At 41.9% G+C, this 23,219-nt stretch overlaps 1 protein-coding gene across 1 annotated transcript in view; it reads left to right on the top strand.

The window, feature by feature from the left end:
- LOXHD1 (lipoxygenase homology PLAT domains 1) overlaps positions 1-23,219 on the top strand; it is a 257,303-nt gene that overhangs the window by 117,292 nt on the left and 116,792 nt on the right. Inside the window, exons 19-22 of the mRNA XM_087885022.1 lie at positions 522-682; positions 7,486-7,789; positions 14,038-14,189; positions 21,735-21,868. Of these exons, the coding sequence (XP_087741148.1) occupies positions 522-682; positions 7,486-7,789; positions 14,038-14,189; positions 21,735-21,868 (751 nt within the window). The remainder of the gene's footprint in view (positions 1-521; positions 683-7,485; positions 7,790-14,037; positions 14,190-21,734; positions 21,869-23,219) is intronic.

Here is a 23,219-nt window from a genome sequence, read left to right as displayed (position 1 = left end):
CAGATCTAAGCACCTGCAGGCTGGATCCAGCCTGCGGGCCATGAGTTTGACACCCCTGGTTTATTATATGCTAACACTCTTTACAAGAATCTGAACTACTAACGGTCAAAGCAAATTGGCGGTAGATAAGAGTCAACGGAATTCAAGATGGGCTGGACTTAAATCTCTTATGGGCACAAAGGGACTCGAGACTGATGACACGTTTGACACCTTCTTCTAGCTCGGCCTGGTCGTCTCCTACAGGTAGAAGATGCTGGGCTTGGAATCCCTGCAAATCCCAGAGCATCTTTTCGCCTTTGAATGCTAACTTTTCTTCTGCTTGATTTCTGTTCTTCTCTCTGAATAAACTAGAAGAATTTTAAGGGGTGTGTAAAGTAAGGGGAGAAGGGAAGCAGGGGAAATAGAAAACCCTTGTAATTGTGCAAAGACCTGACTGCAAGACTTCGAACTCCGGCTCTGGATTTCTGCGCACCGTTTTAATTATTCTCGGCTTCGTTTCTCTCTCTTCTGCTTTAAACAAGTGATCAATTATGAGGTCTGCACCGTTACTGGAGATGTGAGGAACGCAGGCACCAACGCAAAAGTCTTCCTGCAGGTTTACGGTGAGCTGGGTAAAACGGAGGTATTGATTTTGAAGAACAGATCCAACAACCATGAACGGGGAGCCTTGGAAAAATTCAAGGTATGTTCTCATTAGGATCGCGAGGGAATTCTAATATCCATCCACAAAGATCCTGAGAAACAAAACATTGGAATTGCTACAAAGCTGGGAGATTAGGTACAACGACTTCAGATATTTGGTCCTTTGGCATTGTCTTTGCTTGTATATGTTGCCCATTAAAGTGGTGGGATGCAAAAATTTTTACTACCAGTTCTGTGGGTGTGGCTTGGTGGGCATGGCATGGCTTGGTGGGTGTGGCTTGGTGGGCATGGCAGGGGAAGGATACTGTAAAATCTCCATTCCCATCCCACTCCAGGGGAAGGTTACTGCAAAATCCCCATTTCTTCCTGATTAGCTTGGACTCGGGAAGCAGAGAATAGATGGAGGCTGGGCCAGGCTGAGATGGTATTTGCCGGTTTTCCGAACTACGCAAAATTTCTGTTACCTGTTCTTCAGAACTGGTCAGAACCTGCTGAATACCACTGGCCCATTACAATCTAAATGATGGGTGCCCAACCTTTCGGCTTGCCTGGACCACACTGAATGAAAAGGAATTGTCTTGGGCTGCATATAAAATATATAATATTGTTTTATAATATAAAATCACTTAAAGTTGCCAGATTTGGAGACCCCTGATCTAAGAGAAGATCACATAGAAGGTCAATCCAGGGTGCAACCCGCTGAACAAAGTACTTAAGTACAGGTAGTCCTCGACTTAGGACCACAATTGAGCCCAATTTTTTTTGTTGCAGAGCGAGACATTTGGGAAGTGAGCTGTGACCCATTTTATAACTTTTCTTGCTGCAGTTGTTAAGTGAATCACTGCAGTTGTTCAGTTAGCAACAAGGTTGTTAAAAGAGTCTGGCTTTCCCATTGACTTTGTGTTGGAATTCATTGTTGGAATGTAACTCTATGCAACAACTACAGTAGTATTTAGCCAGGATATGGCAGTGTTTACACGTTTGCATTTATGGTATATACTCTATGCTCTTTTGTTCTAAGTAGAGTTTCCTGTTTCTTATTAAAGTTATATAGTGAAGCAGTAAAGCACATGGTGACTGTACTCTTTGTTTTCTCCTAAACAGATTTTCTAACACTTTGCTTGTCAGGTGATCGCAAAAGGTGATCACCTGACCCTGGGATATTGCAACCATCATAAATATGAGTCTGTTGCCAAGCATTTGAATTTTGATCACATGATCAGAGGGATGCTGTTGTAAGTGTAAAAAACACTCATAAGTCACTTTTTTCAGTGCCGTTGTAACTTTGAATGGTTAGCAAATGTTATAAGTCAAGGACTACCTGTAGATCCCCAAAGATGTTGAAAAAAATTCCTAACACTAAGAGCACATGGGAAATGGAAGTAATTACCCTGTACGATGGTGACTTTCTTTCATTATATATGTACCTCTGGAAGCTAGACAGCCATCTATTGAAGATGCTTCAATTTGGATTCCTGTGTTGAGTAAGTTGAACCCTGCAGTTGGACCCTGCAACCTTAAGTCCTTGTAAGACCTATAAGTAGATGTTTCTAAGCAGGGATGCCAAAGAGGTACAGTCAGAGGATGAATTCCACCACAGAATTATGCTTCTTTTCTCCAGATTTATGGTTACCATATTGCTCCAAAATTAAATGGGCATGATCCTGCTTGGGAAATGTCAATATTAGCCGAAGAAGAAATTCTTCAGGTTCCCATACACGTTAAGATCAGGTGTTGGAGGCTTGCTATTGACTAGAGATAGTCCTTGACTTACAACCATTCATTTAGTGACTGTTCAAAGTTGCGACAGCACTGAAGAAAAGTGACTTATGACCATTTTTCACACAACTGTTGCCACATCCCCATGATCACATGATTAAAATTCGGGCACTTGGCAACTAGCTGTTGTGACCTAGGCTTCCTGAGTCATTAAAAAACATGAATTATGTTTATTCCCAGCTGAGTCCCAATTATTTGCAAAAAAAGTCCTTCGGGAAAAGTCCTTTGGGATAATCACCAACCTTTATCTTCTTTGACACGCTGCCAAAGGCCTTTACTTGGCAAAGCCCCACGGAGTCTAGAATCACACAGAGTTGCCAACTTGAAACAGAGTTAACAACGTTGCTTTCCTGCAAAGGCCCAAGTGCCTTCACTTCTCTTTTAAGCCTTATGGGAGGGGACAATCATCTCCTGGCCTTACTCCCAAGTCTTCCCTTTCATTTTAGCTGCTCTTGCCTTCTGGCAGCTCTACGCATGCATGCACTAGGAACAGGCTCCTCCCGTTCCTCTGCCTCTCTGATGTCCATCTCTGGAGGCTTCGGAGTCTGCACATAACTCCCAGATGGCTCTTTCTCTGCCTCCAACACAGAGCCCTTGTCCGAGCCTTCCCCAGACTCCAGGACTGGCCCATGTTCCTCCCCAGCCTCCTTGTTGTGACCCCGGCCCCGGAGGCTGATTTATCTTTGCATGCTGATTGGAGGATGATATGGAGGAGGAGGAAGCTGTCACGAGCTATGTGCCGGAGGGGCCGTCTTCACTGGAGAGTCAGCAAGAACTGACAGTTGCTGACGTGCCTATGGACCCCAGCCAAATTGAGGAGGAAACAGAAGCCGGTAACGACGAGGGGGAGCCCCTATTGGATGCAAGAGAGAGACGTAGGAGACGTCGTAGAGAACAACTATTGCCGCATCCTAAGAGGTGTGGTCAGGAGACCTAGGGCCACACTCTATAAAGTATAAAAGGGGTGTGACTGGGCTGGAAAGGTGTGGTGAACAATTTGTTGGCATTTTGAATGCAGTGGAGTTACAACTGTTAGTTTGGAGTTTTTGACAAGAGTCTGCATTCCTGCATTAGCCTGCTGGCCATCTGCCAAGACCTTTGGAACATTGCCCGGTAACTATTGGACTGATATACGCTTTGGAAGAGAACTATTTATTAAAGGGCCAGTTTCAGTCTCTCTAGCCTGCGTTTGTTACTGCTGGGCTATTTGAGCCTCTGCAAGGCCACTCGTGGGAGGGGACAGAACACTCCTCACCGTCCGACTCTGCTGCCAGCTCTGAAGGCCGCTGGCAGGCCACAACACTAGCATATATTTCTGACAGCCCAAGGTCATGTGATCATCTTTTGCGACCTGATAAGCAAAGTCAAGTTAAGTCAGTTTCACTTAACAACCATGCTACGCACGTAAAAACTGCAGGGATTCACTTAACAACTGTGGCAAGTAAGGTCGTAAAATGGGGCAAAACTCACTGAACAACTGTCTTGCTTAGCAACAGAAATTTTTGGGCTCAGTTGCAGTCGTAAATTGAGGACTACCGTAATAAGATTCAACTTTACTTAAAGAGCTGCTTTAAGATGCTGTAGATATCATGTTTTCCCCAAAATAAGACCCAACCAAAAAATAAGCCCTAGCATGATTTTTCAGGATGCTCGTAGTATAAGCCCTACCCCCAAAATAAGCCCCAGTTAAGATTGTGAGCCAGACATTCCAAGATAGACACTTAAAGGTCATCAGCCTCTTTCTGGAGCACAGAGCAAAATATTTGAAGTTCATCCGAGAGCTTCGATCTCGCTCCTCCCATAGCTCCACTCTCTTGTACGGTACTCTTAACTGCCTTCTTGTCTTGTCTTTCCTGTTGTTGTTGTTGCTTTTGTTTAAGTAGCTTGGATTGGGCTCTAGTTATACGTTGATCTTTAACTTCTGTCAACTGAATCAAATCCAAAATTGGAGAAGAATCCAACAAGGGCTCACTCAGAAAACCTCCTTCTGCACCTTGCACTACTTCTAATTCCTGCTTGGACTGTTCTTGCAATTGCCTCTCTTCACTCTCTTTAATCTCCAAAACTGTGGATGTACGTGGAGATGGTGTTCTTTCCTTAAGAATAGTAGTGTAAAAGTGTTGTGCCTTCTCCACGGTATTCAACCGATACCCTTCTCCCTTGTATCTAAAAATTAACCCAGCTGGTGCGTCCCACCGGAAGGGTATCTGTAAATTTCTCAGTTCCTTAACAAGAAAACCAAATTCTTTTCTGGCTTTCAGCATTTTAGGAGGTAATTCTTTAAAGATTTGAAGTCGTGAACCCCCCACTTGTACAGAAGTATAAAAAGATTTTTGCAGAATATCATTTCTAATTCCTCTTTCTGTAAAGTATATGACCACATCTCTAGGCAGTTGTCTTTGTCTGGCCACCCAAGAGTTCACTCTATAGATTTTATCTATTTTGTGAAATACCACATCAGGATTAACTTGTAGAATCTTGGCCAAGGCTTCAGAACAAACTTGTCTCAAATCCTGTCTCTCCTCCTCTCGAATTCCCCGAAGCCGTATGGCGAATTCCATCGCCCGGAATTGTATCATAACAATCTCATCATCAATTCTCTGCATTTTATTATCAACTTCATCAATTTTATAATCATTGTCTTTCATCTTAACATTAACTTCTGATTTGAATTCTTCAACTTTATAATCAACTTTCCCAATAAATTCTGCCAGGCCAGACGCCACTTCTGATATTTTTTTGGTCACCTTATTTTGATTCTGTTTCACCATGTCTTTGACTTCATTAATTTCCTGCATAAGTTCCTGATGTGATTTTTGAAATTTATCATCTATCTCCTGTTGACATTTTTGAAATTTGTCATCCAGAGTTTTAGAAATAAATTCTTTTAAATCTCCCACATCAAATTCTTTTTTCTGAGTTTGTAGCTGTTGAGCAGGGGGAAGTTGCGTTTGCTGTTTGTGTGTGGGGGATCCCCCCCCTAATGCCTTCCCTTCCTGCTTCTTTGAAGCCATCCTGGCTCGTGATCTAGTTTTTCTAAAGAGGGAAGTTCCTTTTCCTTTCCCTCCTGCACAAAGACTTCTAAAAAAGTCCCCCAGATTTGATCAAACAAGGGTTAAAATAAAGCAAAGTCCAATATTGAAAAGGGAAAAAATTTCCCAGTTATTTCTCTTATAACAAGCAAGGCAGCTTAGTAGCAACTTGGAAACTTTGTAGCAAAACAAAATAACTTCACCAATCCACACTCGCTGGCTCGTTAACTCTGAAGCTAGGCGCCATGTTTTTTCAAAGCACTTTCACTCATTCGCATTATCTCAGATTGAAAAGTCAACAAAGTGCTAATACTTGCGTTTCCAAATTTCGGATTCAGGTAGTTTCGCTGTTTATTAAAGCTGGTTCTTTCGCTTTAAGTTTCCTGCAGCCGGCTTGTTCTGCAAAAGCAGAATCGTCCCACGTCGCCCGGAGTTCCAGCAGGTTGGAAGGGAGCCACGCCTGTTCTCTCCCCAGAAACTTCCCTGGGGGGTTACAGGGGCTCGACCTGTGCCCTGCGATCTCTCCTTCTTCAATCCTATGGATTTAGAAGTTTTCGAGCCGCTTCTTCGTCTCGAAGCGGCTCTACAGGCGGCGGGGCTGGCGGAGCTTCAAAGAGCGCCGCCGTCGCCGAAGACAAGGAAACCGGATGTTGGAAACATGGGAAAAAATTTGGGTTCAGAATGTTAAATTTACACAGTCGCAGAATTTGAGGGAAAATTTTTATAAAATGTTTTATAGATGGCATTTAGATCCTAAAAAGTTGTCATGTATGTACCCTAATGTTCAGCCAAAATGTTGGAGATGCGAATGTTTGGATGCTACGTATTATCATGTTTGGTGGACCTGTAGGAAAGTTAAGGCTTTTTGGATAAAAATATGGTGGGTCATGCAGAATGTTTTGAAGAAAAAAATTCAATTTTCTCCACAATTGTTTTTATTGGGTATAGTTAAGGGTTTTACACGGGGTGAAATAAAATTAATATTGTATATGATAACAGCAGCAAGATTGTTGATAGGTAAATATTGGAAGAATGAAGCTTTGCCTACTATCGAGGAATGGACTTTGAAGATGGCCAGTTTTGCAGAGATGGCGAAGATTTCAGCATATTTAAAAGATTGTTCACAAGAGACTTATGAATGGGAATGGAAAAGGTGGATAGAATATGTTCAGAACAAATACCAAACTAGAAAGTACCAAATAGCTTTTATTTGAAAACAATGTATTAGAAATATTTTAATGTAAAGAGATAAAGAGGGAAAATTATATAGGGGGAGGGATGGGTTCAGGTATATATATCAGTATTATTAGTTATGAGTACATAATAGGGAAGTCTGGGGGGGAGGGTTAGGGAGGGCTAGGGAGGACGGGAAGTTTGGGGAGGGAGGTGGGGGGGTGAAAAAAAGGGGTGAAAATGTAATTGTAAAACTTTTGCAATAAAAAAAAAAAAAAGATTGTGAGCCAGATAGACGCATTTAGTACTGTATTTCCCCGGAAATAAGACCTAACCAGAAAATAAGCCCTAATGTTGACTTTTGGAGCAAAAATTAATATAAAACGCAGGGAAAAATGGGTAGGTGCAAACTTTTGTCCCCTGTGCATTCTGAAACATCTCTTTGAAAACAAATCAGAATTGGTTTAGAGGCTTTTTGATAACCAGGTAGCATGAGAAAAGCCTGATCAGGTGGCTCAGTGGCTAAAACACTGAGCTTGTTGATCAGAAAGATCGGCAGTTCGGCGGTTCGAATCCCTAGTACAAGTCTCCTTTGTGAGCAGGAGGTCAGACTAGATGACCTCCAAAGTCCCTTCCAACTCTGTTACTGTTACTGTAACCTCTGTTCCAAATTTGCCTTAGCCACAAATTCATTAATAGGCAACAGCCATACCTCAAACCTCCTTCCGACTCAGTAATCTGCGCTATAAAGTAAAAATTCTGTATTGTTATCAGGATTAATGAGCTAGTGGCGTGCAACGCTCTTTTTTCTCTAAAAAAAAATATATTTTACTGCTCCCATTTATTATTCCTATTAAAGATAGAAGCTGTTGATGTTGGCAGAATCTATAAGATCCGAATTGGCCACGATGGGACAGGCTTCGCTGACGGATGGTTCCTGGAAAAAGTCGTCATTAAAAAAATGGTGACCAAGACCAGCGAGCAAGACAAAAAGAAGAAAAAGAAGAAAAAGAAACCCACAGAAGAGAAAGAAGAAAGGGAGACAAATCAGCCAGATCTTATGGAGGTTTATAATTTTGTAGCCCATCGTTGGCTGGCGAGGGATGAAGAGGACAAGGAATTGGTGGTAGAGTTGACACCCGAAGAGGGATCTGAGCTTGAAGGTGAGTGGGGAATCATCATCATCTGTGATTTTATGACCATATGCTAGCATAACCAATGTTAGGGAGGTATTCTTTAATCTGGTGGTGCTCAGTTCAGAGAACTGAAACTGAACGCATTTGGAAATCACCATGCTAAGGAAGGTTCCTTTAGAGTAGTGGTGCAAAATTTATGCTGTACCTCTTTTGTGGTCCTCAAAAGCCCAAGGAGAAGGGCCAAAGGGAAAAAAAAATGGATTCTTTATTGGTGTTTAAGTGGGGTTAATGGGCAAAAGGATGGTTGGTGGTGATGATGATGAGCCGAGGTGGCGCAGTGGTTAGAGTGCAGTACTGCAGCTACTTCAGCTGACTGCTAGTTCAGCAGATCAACGGATCAAATCTCACCGGCTCAAGGTTGACTCAGCCTTCCAGCCTTCCGAGGTGGGTAAAATGAGGACCCAGATTGTTAGGGGGCAATATGCTATTTAGTATACTGTCTTTGGTGTAAGCCGCCCAGAGTCTTTGGCGGCATAGAAATATGAATAATAAAATAAATAAATAAATAAAAACAGAATAACAGAGTTGGAAGGGATCTTGGAGGTGTTCTAGTCCACTCTTCTGCTCAGGCAGGAAATCCTATAACATGTCAGGCAAATGGTTGTTCAATCTCTTCTTAAAAACTTGGAGCATTTACAACTTTTGGAGGCAAGTTGTTACACTGGTCAATCGTTCTGACTGTCAAGAATTTTCTCCTTAGTTCTAGGTTGCTTCTCTCCTTGATTAGTTTCCATCCATTGCTATTTGTCCTGCCTTCAGGTGCTTTGGAGAATAGGTTGACTCCCTTTTCTTTCTGGCAGTCCCTTAAATATTGGACGACTTTTATCAGGTCACCCATAGTCCTTCTTTTCATTAAACTAGACATAACCAGTTCCAGCAACCATTCTTTATATGTTTTAGCCTCTGTCCCCTAATCGTCTTTGTTGCCCTTTTTGTCACTCTTTCCAGAGGCTCAACATCTTTTTTACGACAAACGATGATAATAATGATTTAACAGAGTTGGAAGGGACCTTATAGGTCATCTAGTCCAACCCCCCACTCAAGCAGGAGACCCTACACCATTTCTGACAAATGGCAGTCCAATCTTTTCTTGAAAGTCTCAAGTGATGAAGCTCCCACAACTTCCGAAGGCAACTTCTGTTCCATGGGTTGATTGTTCTCACTGTCAGAAAGTTCCTCCTCATTTCTAGGTTGAATCTCTCCTGGGTCAGTTTCCATCCATTATTCCTTATCTGGCCTTCGGGTGCCTTGGAAAATAGCTTGACCCCCTCGTCTCTGTGGCAGCCCCTCAAATATTGGAACACTGCTATCATATCTCCCCTGGTCCTTCTCTTCACTAGACTAGCCATGCCCAGTTCATGTAACCGTTCTTCATATGTTTTAGTCTCCAGTCCCCTAATCATCCTGGTTACTCTCCTCTGCACTTTTTCTAGAGTCTCAACATCTTTTTAATAGTGTGGTGACCAAAACTGGATGCACTACTCTAGGTGTGGTCTTACTAGGGTTTTATAGAGTGGTATTAGTACCTCACTTGACCTTGATTGTATCCCTCTGTTAATGCAATTTAGGATTGGATTGGATTTTTTAGCTGCCGCTGCACATTGCTGGCTCATATTTAGCTGATGCTGTTATCCATTCATTCGTGTCTGACTCTTGGCAATTCTATGGGGCAAGTCTCTCCACATCTTCTGATCTTATATATTTTTTTGAGTTGCTCTATGCGCTGACTGGTGTCAGCTTTGATGGTGTCCAGCCACCATTGTTCTTTGAATGCCTGGTTTCCTTTTACCGCTAACTCTTCCCAACGTAGTTACTTTCTCCAGTGAATGCCCCTGCATGATGTGGCCAAAGTAAGTGAGACACAGTTTTGTGATTCTGCCTTCTGGTGACATGCCCATCCAATTCCAGGTCTGAGATACTATTGGGATGATAGAAATCTTCCAATATTGGGGGGGCTGCCACAGAGAAGAGGGGGTCAACTTATTCTCCAAAGCACCTGAGAGCAAGGCAGTAATGGATGGAAGATAATTAAAGAGAGAACCACCCTAGAACTAAGGAGAAATTTTCTGACACTGAGAACAATTAATCTGTGGAAGAGCTTGGCTCTAGAAGTTGTGGGTGTTAAGGAATATGTGCAGAGTAACCCTTGAGTAGCAAGGTTGTGCACATGAGAAATGGCTGAGGGTGATTGTGAATAAGCACTGTCAATACACAGACACACTCAGTTGTGATATTCTTTTACTTTTAGGGAAAAGTAAAGCAAAGTCCAATAAACAATCCAGGTCATACACAAATAAAGATAGTTAAATTGTCAATCCAGGGATATTCCAAGAACAAAGTCTTCTTACCAGTTGTTGTAGTCATATGGAATAAAACAGTTCTTTTTTGGAATTGCAAACAGGAACAAGTACAGCAGTAAAACAATCAGTAAAACAGTAGAAAACAACAAGTAGCAATGATCAATCAGTGATCATGCAGAGAGGAGCAGAGGTAGCAATAATAATGTAATAAGAAAAACAAGCCATGATTCAAGCTTTCTCTTAAGTACGTTGGCTACAGAGCTAGCCAATCAGAGTATGATGCAATATAGCATTACAGTCTTAAAGCTATGCATTACATTTTGACTGCAAACATGCATTGATGGTTTATATATATTGCCAACCCAACCAGTTAGGCAATAGCCATTCCCTAACAGTGGGTGCTCCAACACTGGAGGTTTTCAAGAAGAGACTGGACATCCCTTGTCCAGAATGGTAAAGGGACTCCTGCTTGAGCAGGAGGTTGGACTAGAAGACCTCCAAGGTCCCTTCCAACTCTGTTATTCTGTGTTCTATGAACATACAACTCTCTAGACTGGATTTGACAGCTCTTGGAGCTTCCATAAGGACTCACTACTGAAAGTTGGCATGAAAGCCGTGATTTTTGGTGATACATTCTGGCCTTTTTAACGACGGGGGGAAAAAGAGATTAAAAGAATTGTATTAGCATCCATGCCTTTTTTGATCTAAGTCTAATTCCAAGTCACCCAAGTACAAATAAAAGGCGGGGGAAGAGTAAAAATTTCAACCCCCATCTCTCCAGGATTACAGCCTGTCATCATTAATCTTGTTCAGTCTTTAAAGGCTGAGAAACATTTTTTTAAAAAACGAAGCACAACTTCTCCAACAAAACAACAACAACTCTACCTGCTTTGAGGTTCTAAAGGCTCAAATCGTACCCTATGTGAAATTCCACTATTCTTCGCTTCTGTGGTTTCTTGAGAAATAAATGCAGCCTGACTGTAAGCTGAAAGAGACCGTGAGAGAAAAGCTGATTTAACACTGTCTGGGGCATTAGAATCATTCTTCCTCACATAACTGAGTTTGCTTTAATAAGGAGAAAAACCCAACCGCTTCTTCTTCCTTCTCCAAGTCTCAGAGTAGCTTGCAGAGATGAATTGGCTAATCTTGAGTTAAGTTCTTCCGATAGGCCCATCTGCTTACCCTGCCCATTCACTACTTTATTTTTATTTATTTGTTTATTTGTCAAGAACGTATTAGGTAATTTATATAATTATAAGCATGAATTGAATACAAAAAAATAGATACAAGTAGAGGAAACATTAGGACAGGGATGGAAGGCATGCTGGTGCTCTTATGCACGCCCCTTACAGACCTCTTAGGAATGAGGTGAGGTCAACAGTAGACAGTTTAAGGTTAAAATTTTGTGGGGTTTGGGATGAAACCACAGAGTCAGGTAGTGTATTCTAGGCATTGACCACTCTGTTGCTGAAGTCATATTTTCTGCAGTCGAGTTTGGAGCAGTTCACTTTAAGTTTGTATCTATTGTATGCTCGTGTATTGTTATGGTTGAAGCTGAAGTAGTCATTGACAGGTAGGACATTGTAGCAGATAATTTTATGAGCTACGCTTAGGTCATACCGAAGGCGACATAGTTCTAAGTTTTCTAAGCCCAGAATTTTAAGTCTGGTGGCATAAGGTATTTTGTTGCGAGCGGAGGAGTGGAGGACTCTTCTTATGAAATATTTTTGGACATGTTTGATTGGCTTAATGTCCGATAAGCAGTGCAGGTTCCAGACTGATGAGCTGTATTCGAGAATTGGTCTAGCAAATGTTTTGTATGCTCTGGTTAGTAGTGTGATATTACCAGAGAAGAAGCTACGCAAGATTAGGTTTACAACTCTTAATGCCTTTTTGGCGATGTTGTTACAGTGGGCTTTGGCACTTAGATCATTTGATATGAGTACTCCAAGGTCCTTGACAGAGTGAGGGTCATCTACAAGGTCGTGTCCACACAGCTTGTATTTTGCAATTATCCTGCATTGTCACCTGAAAGGCATGTTGAATGGGAACTTCGGTTCCTTCTCTTTCCTCTGGATGTATAGGAGATAACCAGGGAGAGGTCAGCTCAGAATAACAGAGTTGGAAGGGACTTTGGAGGTCTTCTAATCCAACCCCCTGCTCAAGCAGGAAACCCCATCCATTTCAGACAGATGGTTGTCCAGTCTTTCCTTAAAAACCTCCAGTGATGGAGCACCCACAACTTCTGAAGGTAAGATGTTCCACTAGTTAATTGTTCTGTCAGGAGTGAACAATTAGTCAGTGGCACAGCTTGCCTTCGGAATTTCTGGGTGCTCCATCACCGGAGGCTTTTATGAAGAGATTGGACAACCACGGGTGAAGCTTGCCACCAATTTGGAATCCATTCGTGTGTCCACAAGCAATCTAAGTCCAGATTTCCTTGAATTCCATTGATTCTAACTTATTACCAATTTGGCTTGGCCGTTAGTTGTTCAGATTCTTGTTTAGAGGTAGCATGGAACAAACTTTAACTCATTTGAACAACCCTGGTTCCTGAGTTCTTGCGCCCGACGTGATGTTCTCTGATGTGATGCTTGTAGAGATTAGACGAACAGGTCAATATAGCAAAAGGAGGAAGAGGATGGTCCTGGAGTTAGGCTTAGGACCACAGTGAAGCATGAGCCTTAAGAAGTCCCTGACAAGACCACTCTCCACCAGGGGTGGGATTCAGCCGGTTCGGACCAGTTCAGGCAAACCAGTAGTTCTAATGATCAGCTGGCCCTGTCCCCCTGCCGTATCCTGTCCTATATTTCCTTCTTTCTGGCTCAGCTGATTTGTGCAGCACAGCTGATTTCTGCACCTTCACTGTTCTACTTACTGGGGTTGCCTTATTTTGTGGTCCGCCAGCAGCCTGCGGAGCTGGCAGCGGAGTCGGACAGCGATGAGGCTGAGGAAGAACATGGGCCAGTCCTGGAGGCTGGGGAAGGCCTGGATGAGGGCTCTGCGTCGGAGGCAGAGATGGGGCCAGGGCCATCGAGGAGTGATGCATGGACTTCGGAGCCTCTAGAGGCTGACAGCAGAGAGGCAGAGGAACAGGAGGAGCCTGTTCCTAGTGCATGTATGAGAAGAGCTGCCAAAAGGCAGGAGCAGCTAAAGCAGAGAGGATGACTCAGGAGTAGGGCCAAGAGATGATTGGCCCCTCCCATAAGGCTAAAAGACCAGCAACGGCTCTTGGCCTCTTTGCCGGAAAACAACCATTGAGAGAATTGCTTCTTGTTTGGCTGTATTTATTTCTTGTCGGCATCTTCTGCTTCTGAACTTTTGCCAAGAAAAGCTTTTGGCAGTTTGCCTAATTATATCAAGGTCGGTGATAAACTGAGGAATGGTGTTTTGAAGAATTTGCTTTAATTTAGTTTGGACTACGCTGAGAATGAGTTAATTCTCAGCTGTTCTAATAAAGTCTGTTTGTTTTCAAACTGCTCGCGTTTAATACTAACTACTTGGGCCTGGATCACAACACCTTAGAAGGTAAGTAGCTGAGCTTCAAATTGTTGTATTTTGAACTTTGCGTGCAAGTGCGTTAGGTGTGAAGCGCGTGCTCACTGAACCGATGGTTAAACCGGTTGCATCCCACCACTGCTCCACACCAACATCTTCTGAGCATGAAAAAAGGAACCGGAGAGAAAAAATTGCTGCACAGCCTCGATCCAACTATTCTACTTAGCCACAGCCTATTTTGGTTTCAGGCAAAGGAGGCAGCATCAGAAATTAAGAGTAAAGCATCAGTGAACCAAACTCACTTCTCAGAAAAGGGCTCAGCTTGTTACATTGGTTTATAGTGAAAGAAACCAGATTTTCAAAAGAAATGTCTGAAGACCATTTGATTGACCTGTGAATAATTCACTTTTTCTGTAGCAAACACCTACGAAGTCCATGTGATAACAGGGATGATATGGGGAGCTGGTACCGATGCCAATGTTTACTTGAGCATCTATGGTGAAAGGGGAGACACTGGGGAACGTCATCTGAAATACTCGAATCATCTGAACAAGTTTGAAAAGGAACAGGTAAGTAGCCAAATAACAGAACTCCAAAGGATTTGCTCCGTATAGAAAGCTGCCTTAAAACAAACTTTCAAACCACTGTTGAGATTGTCAGGAACTGTTTGTAATCTCTGGAGGAAACCTTGGATTCAGATCAGGGGTGGGCTTCAAAAATTTTAGCAAGGGGTTCTCTGCCTGGTTGCTGGATGGGCGTGGCCCTAGTGGGCATGGCCTAGTCAGCCTCCTGCACCATGGCGGGGGGTGGGAGGCGTTTTTGCCCTCCCCGGACTCTGGAGGCTTTCCTCGAACTGAACTTCCTGAACTTCCGGTGGCCAACTTTTCACCCTCCCTGAGCCTCCGTGTGTTATGGAATGAAAGACTGAAAAACATTCCTGGGTCAGCCAGATACAGTTTATTGAGCAGGTTCAGAGCCAGATTTGTACCTGAAATTCTGAACAAAGGAAGAGTTCTGATACAACTGCTTTTATACATATCCAAGACAAAGGATTTGGTGAGCTCATGCATTGGTGAGCTCATGCATTTTCCATATATGGTTAACATACACTTGTTATATGATAATTGACACTTCCTAATTACTAAACCATTAGTTTCTAGTTTATAAGATTATCTTTAGCTAGACATCCTTCCTTAGTTCTGTATTTACTAATACGGGAGTTTTATTGCTGTCCTTAGGCAATAAGTAACTCTTTGTAACATATATGTCTTTGTGTCTTTGACAGTGAGGCCCCTCAGATGTTTTCCATATGGCTGTCCTTCCGTGACAGCTAGGCCTCATCAGAAGATATATTACCAATAATGGGATTTAGCTAATTTTTAATATAATCTCCAAACGAGCACATTTCTCCCTTATAATAATGTGAATAGAGAGGGTCCTTTAGTGTTCATGTAGCTGACCCTGTAGGATTCCTACTTTATTCACATTACGTGCATGCCCTGCACTTACCTGCATCCAAAATGGGCCGCGTGGGGATTCCTGGGGGAGACGGGGCAGGGTGGGCAGGGCCAGCCAGGAGTGGGATTTGGGAGTTCTCTGGACTGCACAGAATCTTAGCTAGAGGTTCTCCCAAACCTGAGAACCCTCCAACAGCTCACCACTGATTCATATGTCTGTGGAGACCCTCAATCACCCCAGTCAAGGTTGTCCCAAAGGTGCTTTTTCAAAAGGCAACTGGACTTTCTTGGTTCTTTTTTTTTTTTCCCTTTAAAATGTTTCACTTCTCATCCAAAAGTTTTCTTCAATTCTAACTGACTGGTGGGGAATGGATGGATTTATATATATATATTTTGCAGTCATCTGGTTGTTATGACTGCAAGGAATATAAATCCTTCCATTCCTCACCATTCAGCCAGAACTGAAGAAGCTTCTTGGATGAGAAGTGAAACATTTTCAAGGGGAAAAAACCCGAAGTCCAGTTACCTTTGGAAATGCTCCCTTTGGGACTTGGATTCAAATCTTTTGCTTTCTTTAAGATGGGACTATCAGGGCTTTAACCTGAGATCTTACCGAGCCTTGGTGGCGCAGTGGCTAAAGTGCTGTTAAAGTAAAGCCAGCTGCCTGCAATTACTGCAAGTTCAAATCTCACCAGCTCAAGGTTGACTCAGCCTTCCATCCTTTCGAGGTAGGTAAAATGAGGACCCGGTTTGTGGGGGCAATAAGCTGACTTTGTGTAAAAAGAACACCGCTTGGGGGGCCCGAAAGCCCTACTAAGCAGGTATATACAAAAGTATGAAGGCTATTGCTTAACGCATTGTAAGCCGCCCTGAGTCTCCGGAGAAGGGCGGCATATAAATCGAACCAATAAATAAAAATAAATAAATAAATAATAAATTACGAGTGCAAAGACGATCACTGAATTCTGTCAACTTCCCCAGTTATGTACCGTGTTTCCCCAAAAATAAGACCCTGTCTTATATTTTTTGGAACCCTGAAATAAGTGCTTGGCCTTATTTTCGGGGAGGTCTTATTATTTTGGGGCGTGTGGAGCAAGATGGGGCTCCTCTTGCTGTCTTACCTGATTTCCAGCTCTGCGTTTAAATATTTTCGGGAATGGCTTATTTTCGGAGGGAGGCTTATTTTAGCGCATGTGCTCAAAAGCCTGATTGGGCTTATTATCAGGGGATGTCTTATTTTTGGGGAAACAGGGTATCTTCTACCCTGTTTCCCCCAAAATAAGACCCTGTCTTTTTTTTTTTTTTTTATTGTGAAAATATAGAAATACAATTCTGTGTTTTTCGGTTCCGTGGTGTTAAATTATTTACATATTATTTACATAGTATTGTATCTTTGCTTGTATAGTTTAGATATTATTACAGGTAATTATATACAGTTAATTATATGTGGTTATATACATATTGTTTACTTGTTATTTACGTAGATTGCAACCTTAGTTCAGTAATGTACATGGTAATAGTTAACTCTTTATGAACATTATTAATTAACCTTGATACTTCTCAAATTTCACTTTTTGATTCTTTTCTCTAACCACTCGTACCACAACTCCCACACATTTTAATACTCCGTGTTCTCTCTTTCGTTAAGTTCTAATGTTAGCTTGTTCATTTCAGCGCGCTCTAATATTTTCTTGATTACTTGTTCTTCGGTTGGTGGTTTTTTTCTCCTTCCAATATTGAGCGTAGGTTATTCTTGCCGCTGTCGTTATATGTGTAATAAGGTACTTCTTCTTTTTTTCGTATTCTGTTTTCAGGATTCCCAGGAGAAAGGTCTTCGATTCAAAATCAATATTTTCTTTTATTATTTCCGTAAGCCATTTCCAGATCTTTTTTTTTTTTTTTTGCCACCAAAAAAGGCACCAGGTCTTATTTTCAGGGTGGATATTGTCCACTGACACCTCATTTGCATTTGTCACCCCCGGCCTCCTTTTCACTGTCAGAGGCCTTCAGGAACTTCTTCTGCAGCTGGCAAGGCTTTCTGAAAGCCTCTGCAGCTGATAACAGACCTCCAGATCAACAAGGCAGGTGTTATGTAGTGGCCTTCATTAGGCAAGAACCAGTCCAGCAAAGCCGCAACAACATTTATTGACTCATAAATGGAACTGAGAAACTGCAGGCAAATGCCTGTTATTTAGACTGTAGACCCACAGGGCCTTAACCAATCATAGAACTGGAAAAAGCCCGCCTAAATATAAATGTTGCAAGTTTCCCTCCAAAACAGTTGGAGTCAGGGGTGCTATTCAGCAGTGTTCTGACAGGTTCTGGAGAACCGGTAGCGGAAATTTTAAGAAGTTTGGAGAACTGGCAAATACCACCTCTGGCTGGCCCCAGAATGGGGTGGGAATGGAGATTTTGCAATATCCTTCCGCCAGGAGTGTGGATGGAATGGGGATTTTGCAGTATCCTTCCCCTGGAGTGGGGTGGGGATTGAGATTTTGCAGTATCCTTCCCCTGCCACGCCCACCAAGTCACGTCCACCAAGCCACGCCCACAGAACCGGTAGTAAAAAAAAATTGAATTCCGCCACTGGTTGGGGTCATCTAAAGGTTATAGTTTCACTTTAGCACAGGTAACAGTTAGGATCATTTAAAGGTTAGTTTCCCTTTAACACAACTATATACATTCAGGGGTGAAATCCAGCAGGTTCTGGAGAACTGGTAGCGGAAATTTTGAGCAGTTCGGAGAACTGGCAAATGCCATCTCTGGCTGGTCCCAGAGTGGGGTGGGAATGGAGATTTTGCAATATCCTTCCCTGAGGAGTGGGGAGGGAATGGGGATTTTGCAATATTCTTCCCCGAGGAGTGGGGTGGGAATGGAGATTTTGCAGTATCCTTCCCCTGCCACGCCGACCAAGCCACGCCCACCACACCACACCATGCCCACCGAGCCACGCCCACAGAACCGGTAGTAAAAAAAAATTGGATTTCACCACTGTATACATTCAATACATAACAGTAGGGACCATGAAGGAACCCAAACCTAATGTATTGCATCAAGTTGGAGAAAACTGAGCTACGGCTGTGCCTTTCCGGTTTCATTGTTTTCAGTAAATGTTCTTTAAAAAAGAAACATACAGTCTGCTTTGCTCCGTTAGGATAATTAGTTTGTTGCTCACCACAGAAACAAAAGGCTTGAACAGTAGTCTCCCACATCGGTATTTACACGGGTATCAAAATTGTTTTCGTAAAAGCAAACAAATTACCTGTAATCCTTTTCTTCAGTAATTACCTGTAATCATTTTCTTCGGTAGTCACTTTTAAACACAAGATTATACCAATGCTCCAATATATTATTCATTCAAAGATTCCTATAACTATACACAGAATTATTAAATATAAATAGATGTGCTCCTCTCTCTACCGTGTTTCCCTGAAAATAAGACCTATCTTATGTTTTTTTGAACCCTGAAATAAGTGCTTGGCCTTATTTTCGGGGAGGTCTTATTATTTTGGGGTGCGTGGAGCCAGACAGGGCTCCTCTTGCCATCTTACCTGATTTCCAGCTCTGTCTCCCTAACCCTAACCAGAGGAAATGGCAGGGAATGGCTGCGCATGCGTTTAAATATTTTGGGGGAGGGTGTTGTGGCTCCCTTACCTGAGCCTGTGTCATCGGCAGGAGAGGACTCCGAGAGTGAAGGAGAGGAGTGGGCAAGGCCTCCCTCTCCAGGACCCTCCTCTCTGGCAATGCCTTCAGTGTCCGCCGAAGGGCAAGAGATAGGGCCAGGGCCAAGCACGTCCACGCAGCCACAGATGGCCAGTGATGAGGGTAATGAGTCTTGGCTGGATCCACGCCAGCGTCGCAGAGATAAGCGCGCGCAACAGAAGAAAAGGCGTGCCCGAGATTAGGCTGAGTCACTGGACCACACCCCACAGGATATAAAAGGGAGCGTGGTGGCCAGTCAAACCTTGTGACGAACAAAGCTGAATCTAGGTAGGCTAGAGAGAGAAAGTAATATTTTGAAAATTAGCCTTAAAAGAATTGATTTCTTTTACATTAACAACCTTTGGTTTTATACTTGAGAAAGTAATCAAAAGCAATTAATAATCTTATGAACAAAGCCGTTCTTTTGAAACATTCTATGTACAAATGACCTGTTATACTTTGTCTGCTGCCAGTTCAGCTGATAACGCCATTAAAAATTAACAGTAGTTATTCTGCGTTGCCGGACTTTTGCTATAGACTTTGCTGGATTATCTCTGGACTTGATTGACTCCGTAATTATTGAGCTGTTTCTTTTGATGTACCAGGAGTGGGGAGAAGTTATCTCTCCTCTTCGTAAATAATAAACTCTTGGCAGGCAGCCACTAGGTTGTTGCCAAGTTCGGTTATCATAAGGAAAAGGATTTTGCCGGCTGGTTTGGTCTTTAACTCTTGAATGTCTGTTGGTGTGTGTGCGTGTGGTTGGGGACAGAACAGAGGGCTTACTTTCAGGGGGGAGGGGCTTATTTTAGCGCATGAGCTCAAAAGCCCAATTGGGTTTCTTATCAGGGGATGTCTTATTTTCGGGGAAACAGGGTAAATGGTCTTCCTCATTTGCCATCGTCTCTGCATCCAATTGATTATAATATATACTAATTTTATTGGTTGTTTGGCTCTCTACAGTTAGTCCTTGACTTAGAACAGTTCATTTAGTGACCATTCAAAGTTACAAGGGTGCTGAAAAAAGTGACTTATGATCGTTTTTCCACACTTACGACGGTTGCCGCATCCCCCATGGTCACGTGATCAGAATTCAGACGCTTGGCAACTGACTCGTATTTACGACGGTTTCAGGGTCCCCGGATCATGTGATCCCCTTTGTGTGATCTTCTGACAAGCAAAGTCAATGGGGAAGCCGGATTCACTTAACAACCATTTAGTAATTTAACAGTTGCAGTCGTTCACTTAACGACTGAGGCAAGAAAGGTCGCAAAATGGGGCGAAACTCAATAAATGTCTCGGCAGCAGAAATTTTGGGTTCAGGTGTGGTTGTAAGTTGAAGGCTACCTGTAGTTATAAGGACATAATAAATAAAATAACTGCAGTTTCTCTTACTACACTTTTAAGTGTCAAGGTTCACTGAAGAGAATTCCACAGGGAATTCTGAGGGGAAAAACTTTGGCTGATCCCTCATTGCCCCTCCTTAAAGCTGTAACCCTGGGCTCACTTCCCTTCAGTCAGGCTCAGTTCCAGATAATTGTATGTTTTCTTGGCAACAATACAGAAGGGGAATAGTTTGTCACTGCTGCCTTTCGGAAAGCTTTTTTTTTTTTCTTCTTCTTCAATCTAGCCTACAGCCTTGGGTTTTTGCTGGTGATCTCTCATCCAGCTACGAAGTCAGGCCTGTCCCACTAAATTTAATGACACTAACCTCTGACTTAGGTCCTACATAGGAATGTAGTGGGCAAATATTTAAAGAGGAGATCTGTCTGTCCCTCCGTCTATCTGTCCATCCATAATTTCATTATCTATCTATCTATCTATCTATCTATCTATCTATCTATCTATCTATCTATCTATCTATCTATCTATCTATCATCTCTCTCCATCCATCCATCTGTCCATAATTTCATTTCTGTCTGTCTGTGTGTGTCTCTCTCTCTCTCTCTCATCTATCTATCCATCTGTCTGTCTTCCATCTCTCTCAATATCTGTCATCTGTCTGTCTGTCTGTCTGTCTCTATCTATCATCTCTCTCCATCCATCCATCTGTCCATAATTTCATTTCTGTCTGTCTCTCTCTCTCTCTCTCATCTATCTATCCATCTGTCTGTCTTCCATCTCTCTCAATATCTATCATCCGTCTGTGTCTGTCTGTCTGTCTGTCTGTCTGTCTGTCTGTCTGTCTGTCTCTATCTATCTATCTATCTATCTATCTATCTATCTATCTATCTCTGTCATCTATCCATCTGTCTTTCTTCTCTCTACATATCATCTCTCTCTGTCTCTCTTCCATCATCTCTCTCTATATATATTGATCATCTATCTATATATTATCTGTCATCTATCTATATATCTATCTATCTTCTATCTACCTTTCTCTATCCTCTCTCTGTATCCATCCATAATTTCATTATCATCTATCTATCTATCTATCTATCTATCTATCTATCTATCTATCTATCTATCTATCTATCTTTTCTCTTTCTCTTTCTCTTTCTCTTTCTCTTTCTCTTTCTCTTTCTGTATCTAATCAATCTATTTGTCTGTTTTCCATCTCTCTCAATATCTATCATCTGTCTTTCTGTCTGTCTGTCTCTGTCTGTCTGTCTGTCTATCTATCGCTATCATCTATCCGTCTTTCTTCTCTCTCTCTGTATCATGTCTCTCTCTCTGTCTCTCTTCCATTTTCTCTCTCTCTCACTCTCATCTATCTATCTATCATCTATATATTATCTGTCATCTATCTGTCTGTCTGTCTAACTTCTATCTAACCTTCTCTATCTATCCTCTCTCTGTATCCATCCATCCATCAATCCATCCATAATTTAATTTCTCTTTCCTTCCCTCCCTCCCTCCTCCCTCCCTCTCCTCTTTCTAAACCACCCATCTCCCTCAGTTTTAATTTTCGAACACAAATTACAAGGTTGTGATCCTCTCTGCCTTATGCTGTTGCAGGTGGATGTATTCACCGTCAAAGCCATTGACTTGGGAGAACTGAAGAAACTGAGAATTCGCCATGATGATTCTGGAAGCAATTCAGCCTGGTTCCTGGAAAGAATTGACATCATTGACACCAAAGAGGATAGCATGTGAGTCAAGGGTAATTAGCCAGGCAGCTACTCCAAATTAGTCTTTCAACATTCAATTTGTTGGAATTAGGATCACAATCCATAGGAGAAATGGATGGTCTAGGTAGTCCTCATTTTTTTTATCCTTGTCTCCTTATCTGTTTTTGAAGTGGAGCTTTAGTATGTCATTCATGGGTCAAATGTGTCCCCCCCCCCCTTCCAAATGGTTCCAAAACTCAAAATTGCTGACATTTGTTCAGGAAAGGGTGAGAATCAAATGTAAAACATTTTTTATGTTGCTCCTGTGACCTTTCTAGATGCTTTTGCTCTTAGAAATTGTGTATTTTTGCCTACTTTGGTATTCTACCAAGTACATTCTACCGAGAAGATGCCACCAGAATAGAATAGAATAGAATAGAATAGAATAGAATAGAATAGAATAGAATAGAATAGAAAAGAAAAGAAAAGAAAAGAAAAGAAAAGAAAAGAAGACAAAACAAAACAAAACAAAACAAAACAAAACAAAACAAAACAAAACAAAACAAAACATGGACTGGACTAGACTAGACTAGACTAGAAAATATGGAATGGAATGGAATGGAATGGAATGGAATGGAATGGAATGGAATGGAATAGAATAGAATAGAATAGAATAGAATAGAATAGAATAGAATAGAATAGAATAGAAAATATGGAATGGAGTGGAGCAGAATATAAAATATGGAATGGAATAGAATGGAATAGAACAGAACAGAACAGAACAGAACAGAACAGAATAGAATAGAAAATATGGAATGGAGCGGAGCAGAATAGAAAATATGGAATGGAATGGAATGGAATGGAATGGAATGGAATAGAATAGAATAGAATAGAATAGAATAGAATAGAATAGAATAGAATAGAATAGAAAATATGGAATGGAGTGGACAGAATAGAAAATATGGAACGGAATGGAATGGAATGGAATAGAATGGAATAGAATAGAATAGAATAGAATAGAATAGAATAGAATAGAATAGAATAGAATAGAAAATATGGAATGGAATGGAATGGAATGGAATGGAATGGAATGGAATGGAATGGAAGAGAAGAGAAGAGAAGAGAAGAGAAGAGAAGAGAAGAGAAGAGAAGAGAAGAGAAGAGAAGAGAAGAGAAGAGAAGAGAAGAGAAGGATGGTGGAATAGAAAATATGGAATGAAGTGGAATGGAGTGTCCCGTAGCACTGTCCTGAGGAAAGGAGTTGAAACAGTTTGTGTCCAGGATGTGAAGGGTCTGCAGGTATCTTCTCAGCCCTCCTTCTGACCCGCGCAATCTGCAGGTAAGGAGACTTATTCTGCTGAAAGGTTATGCTTGTGCTGAAATGGGCCTGCTT

The sequence above is a fragment of the Pantherophis guttatus genome, chromosome 2 (genome assembly GCF_059756535.1).
Source record: "Pantherophis guttatus breed Tessera chromosome 2, ASM5975653v1, whole genome shotgun sequence".
Classification (NCBI taxonomy): Eukaryota; Metazoa; Chordata; class Lepidosauria; order Squamata; family Colubridae; genus Pantherophis; species Pantherophis guttatus.
Note: the sequence above shows the minus strand (reverse complement) of the source record. Positions and strands in the feature narration are given on the sequence as shown.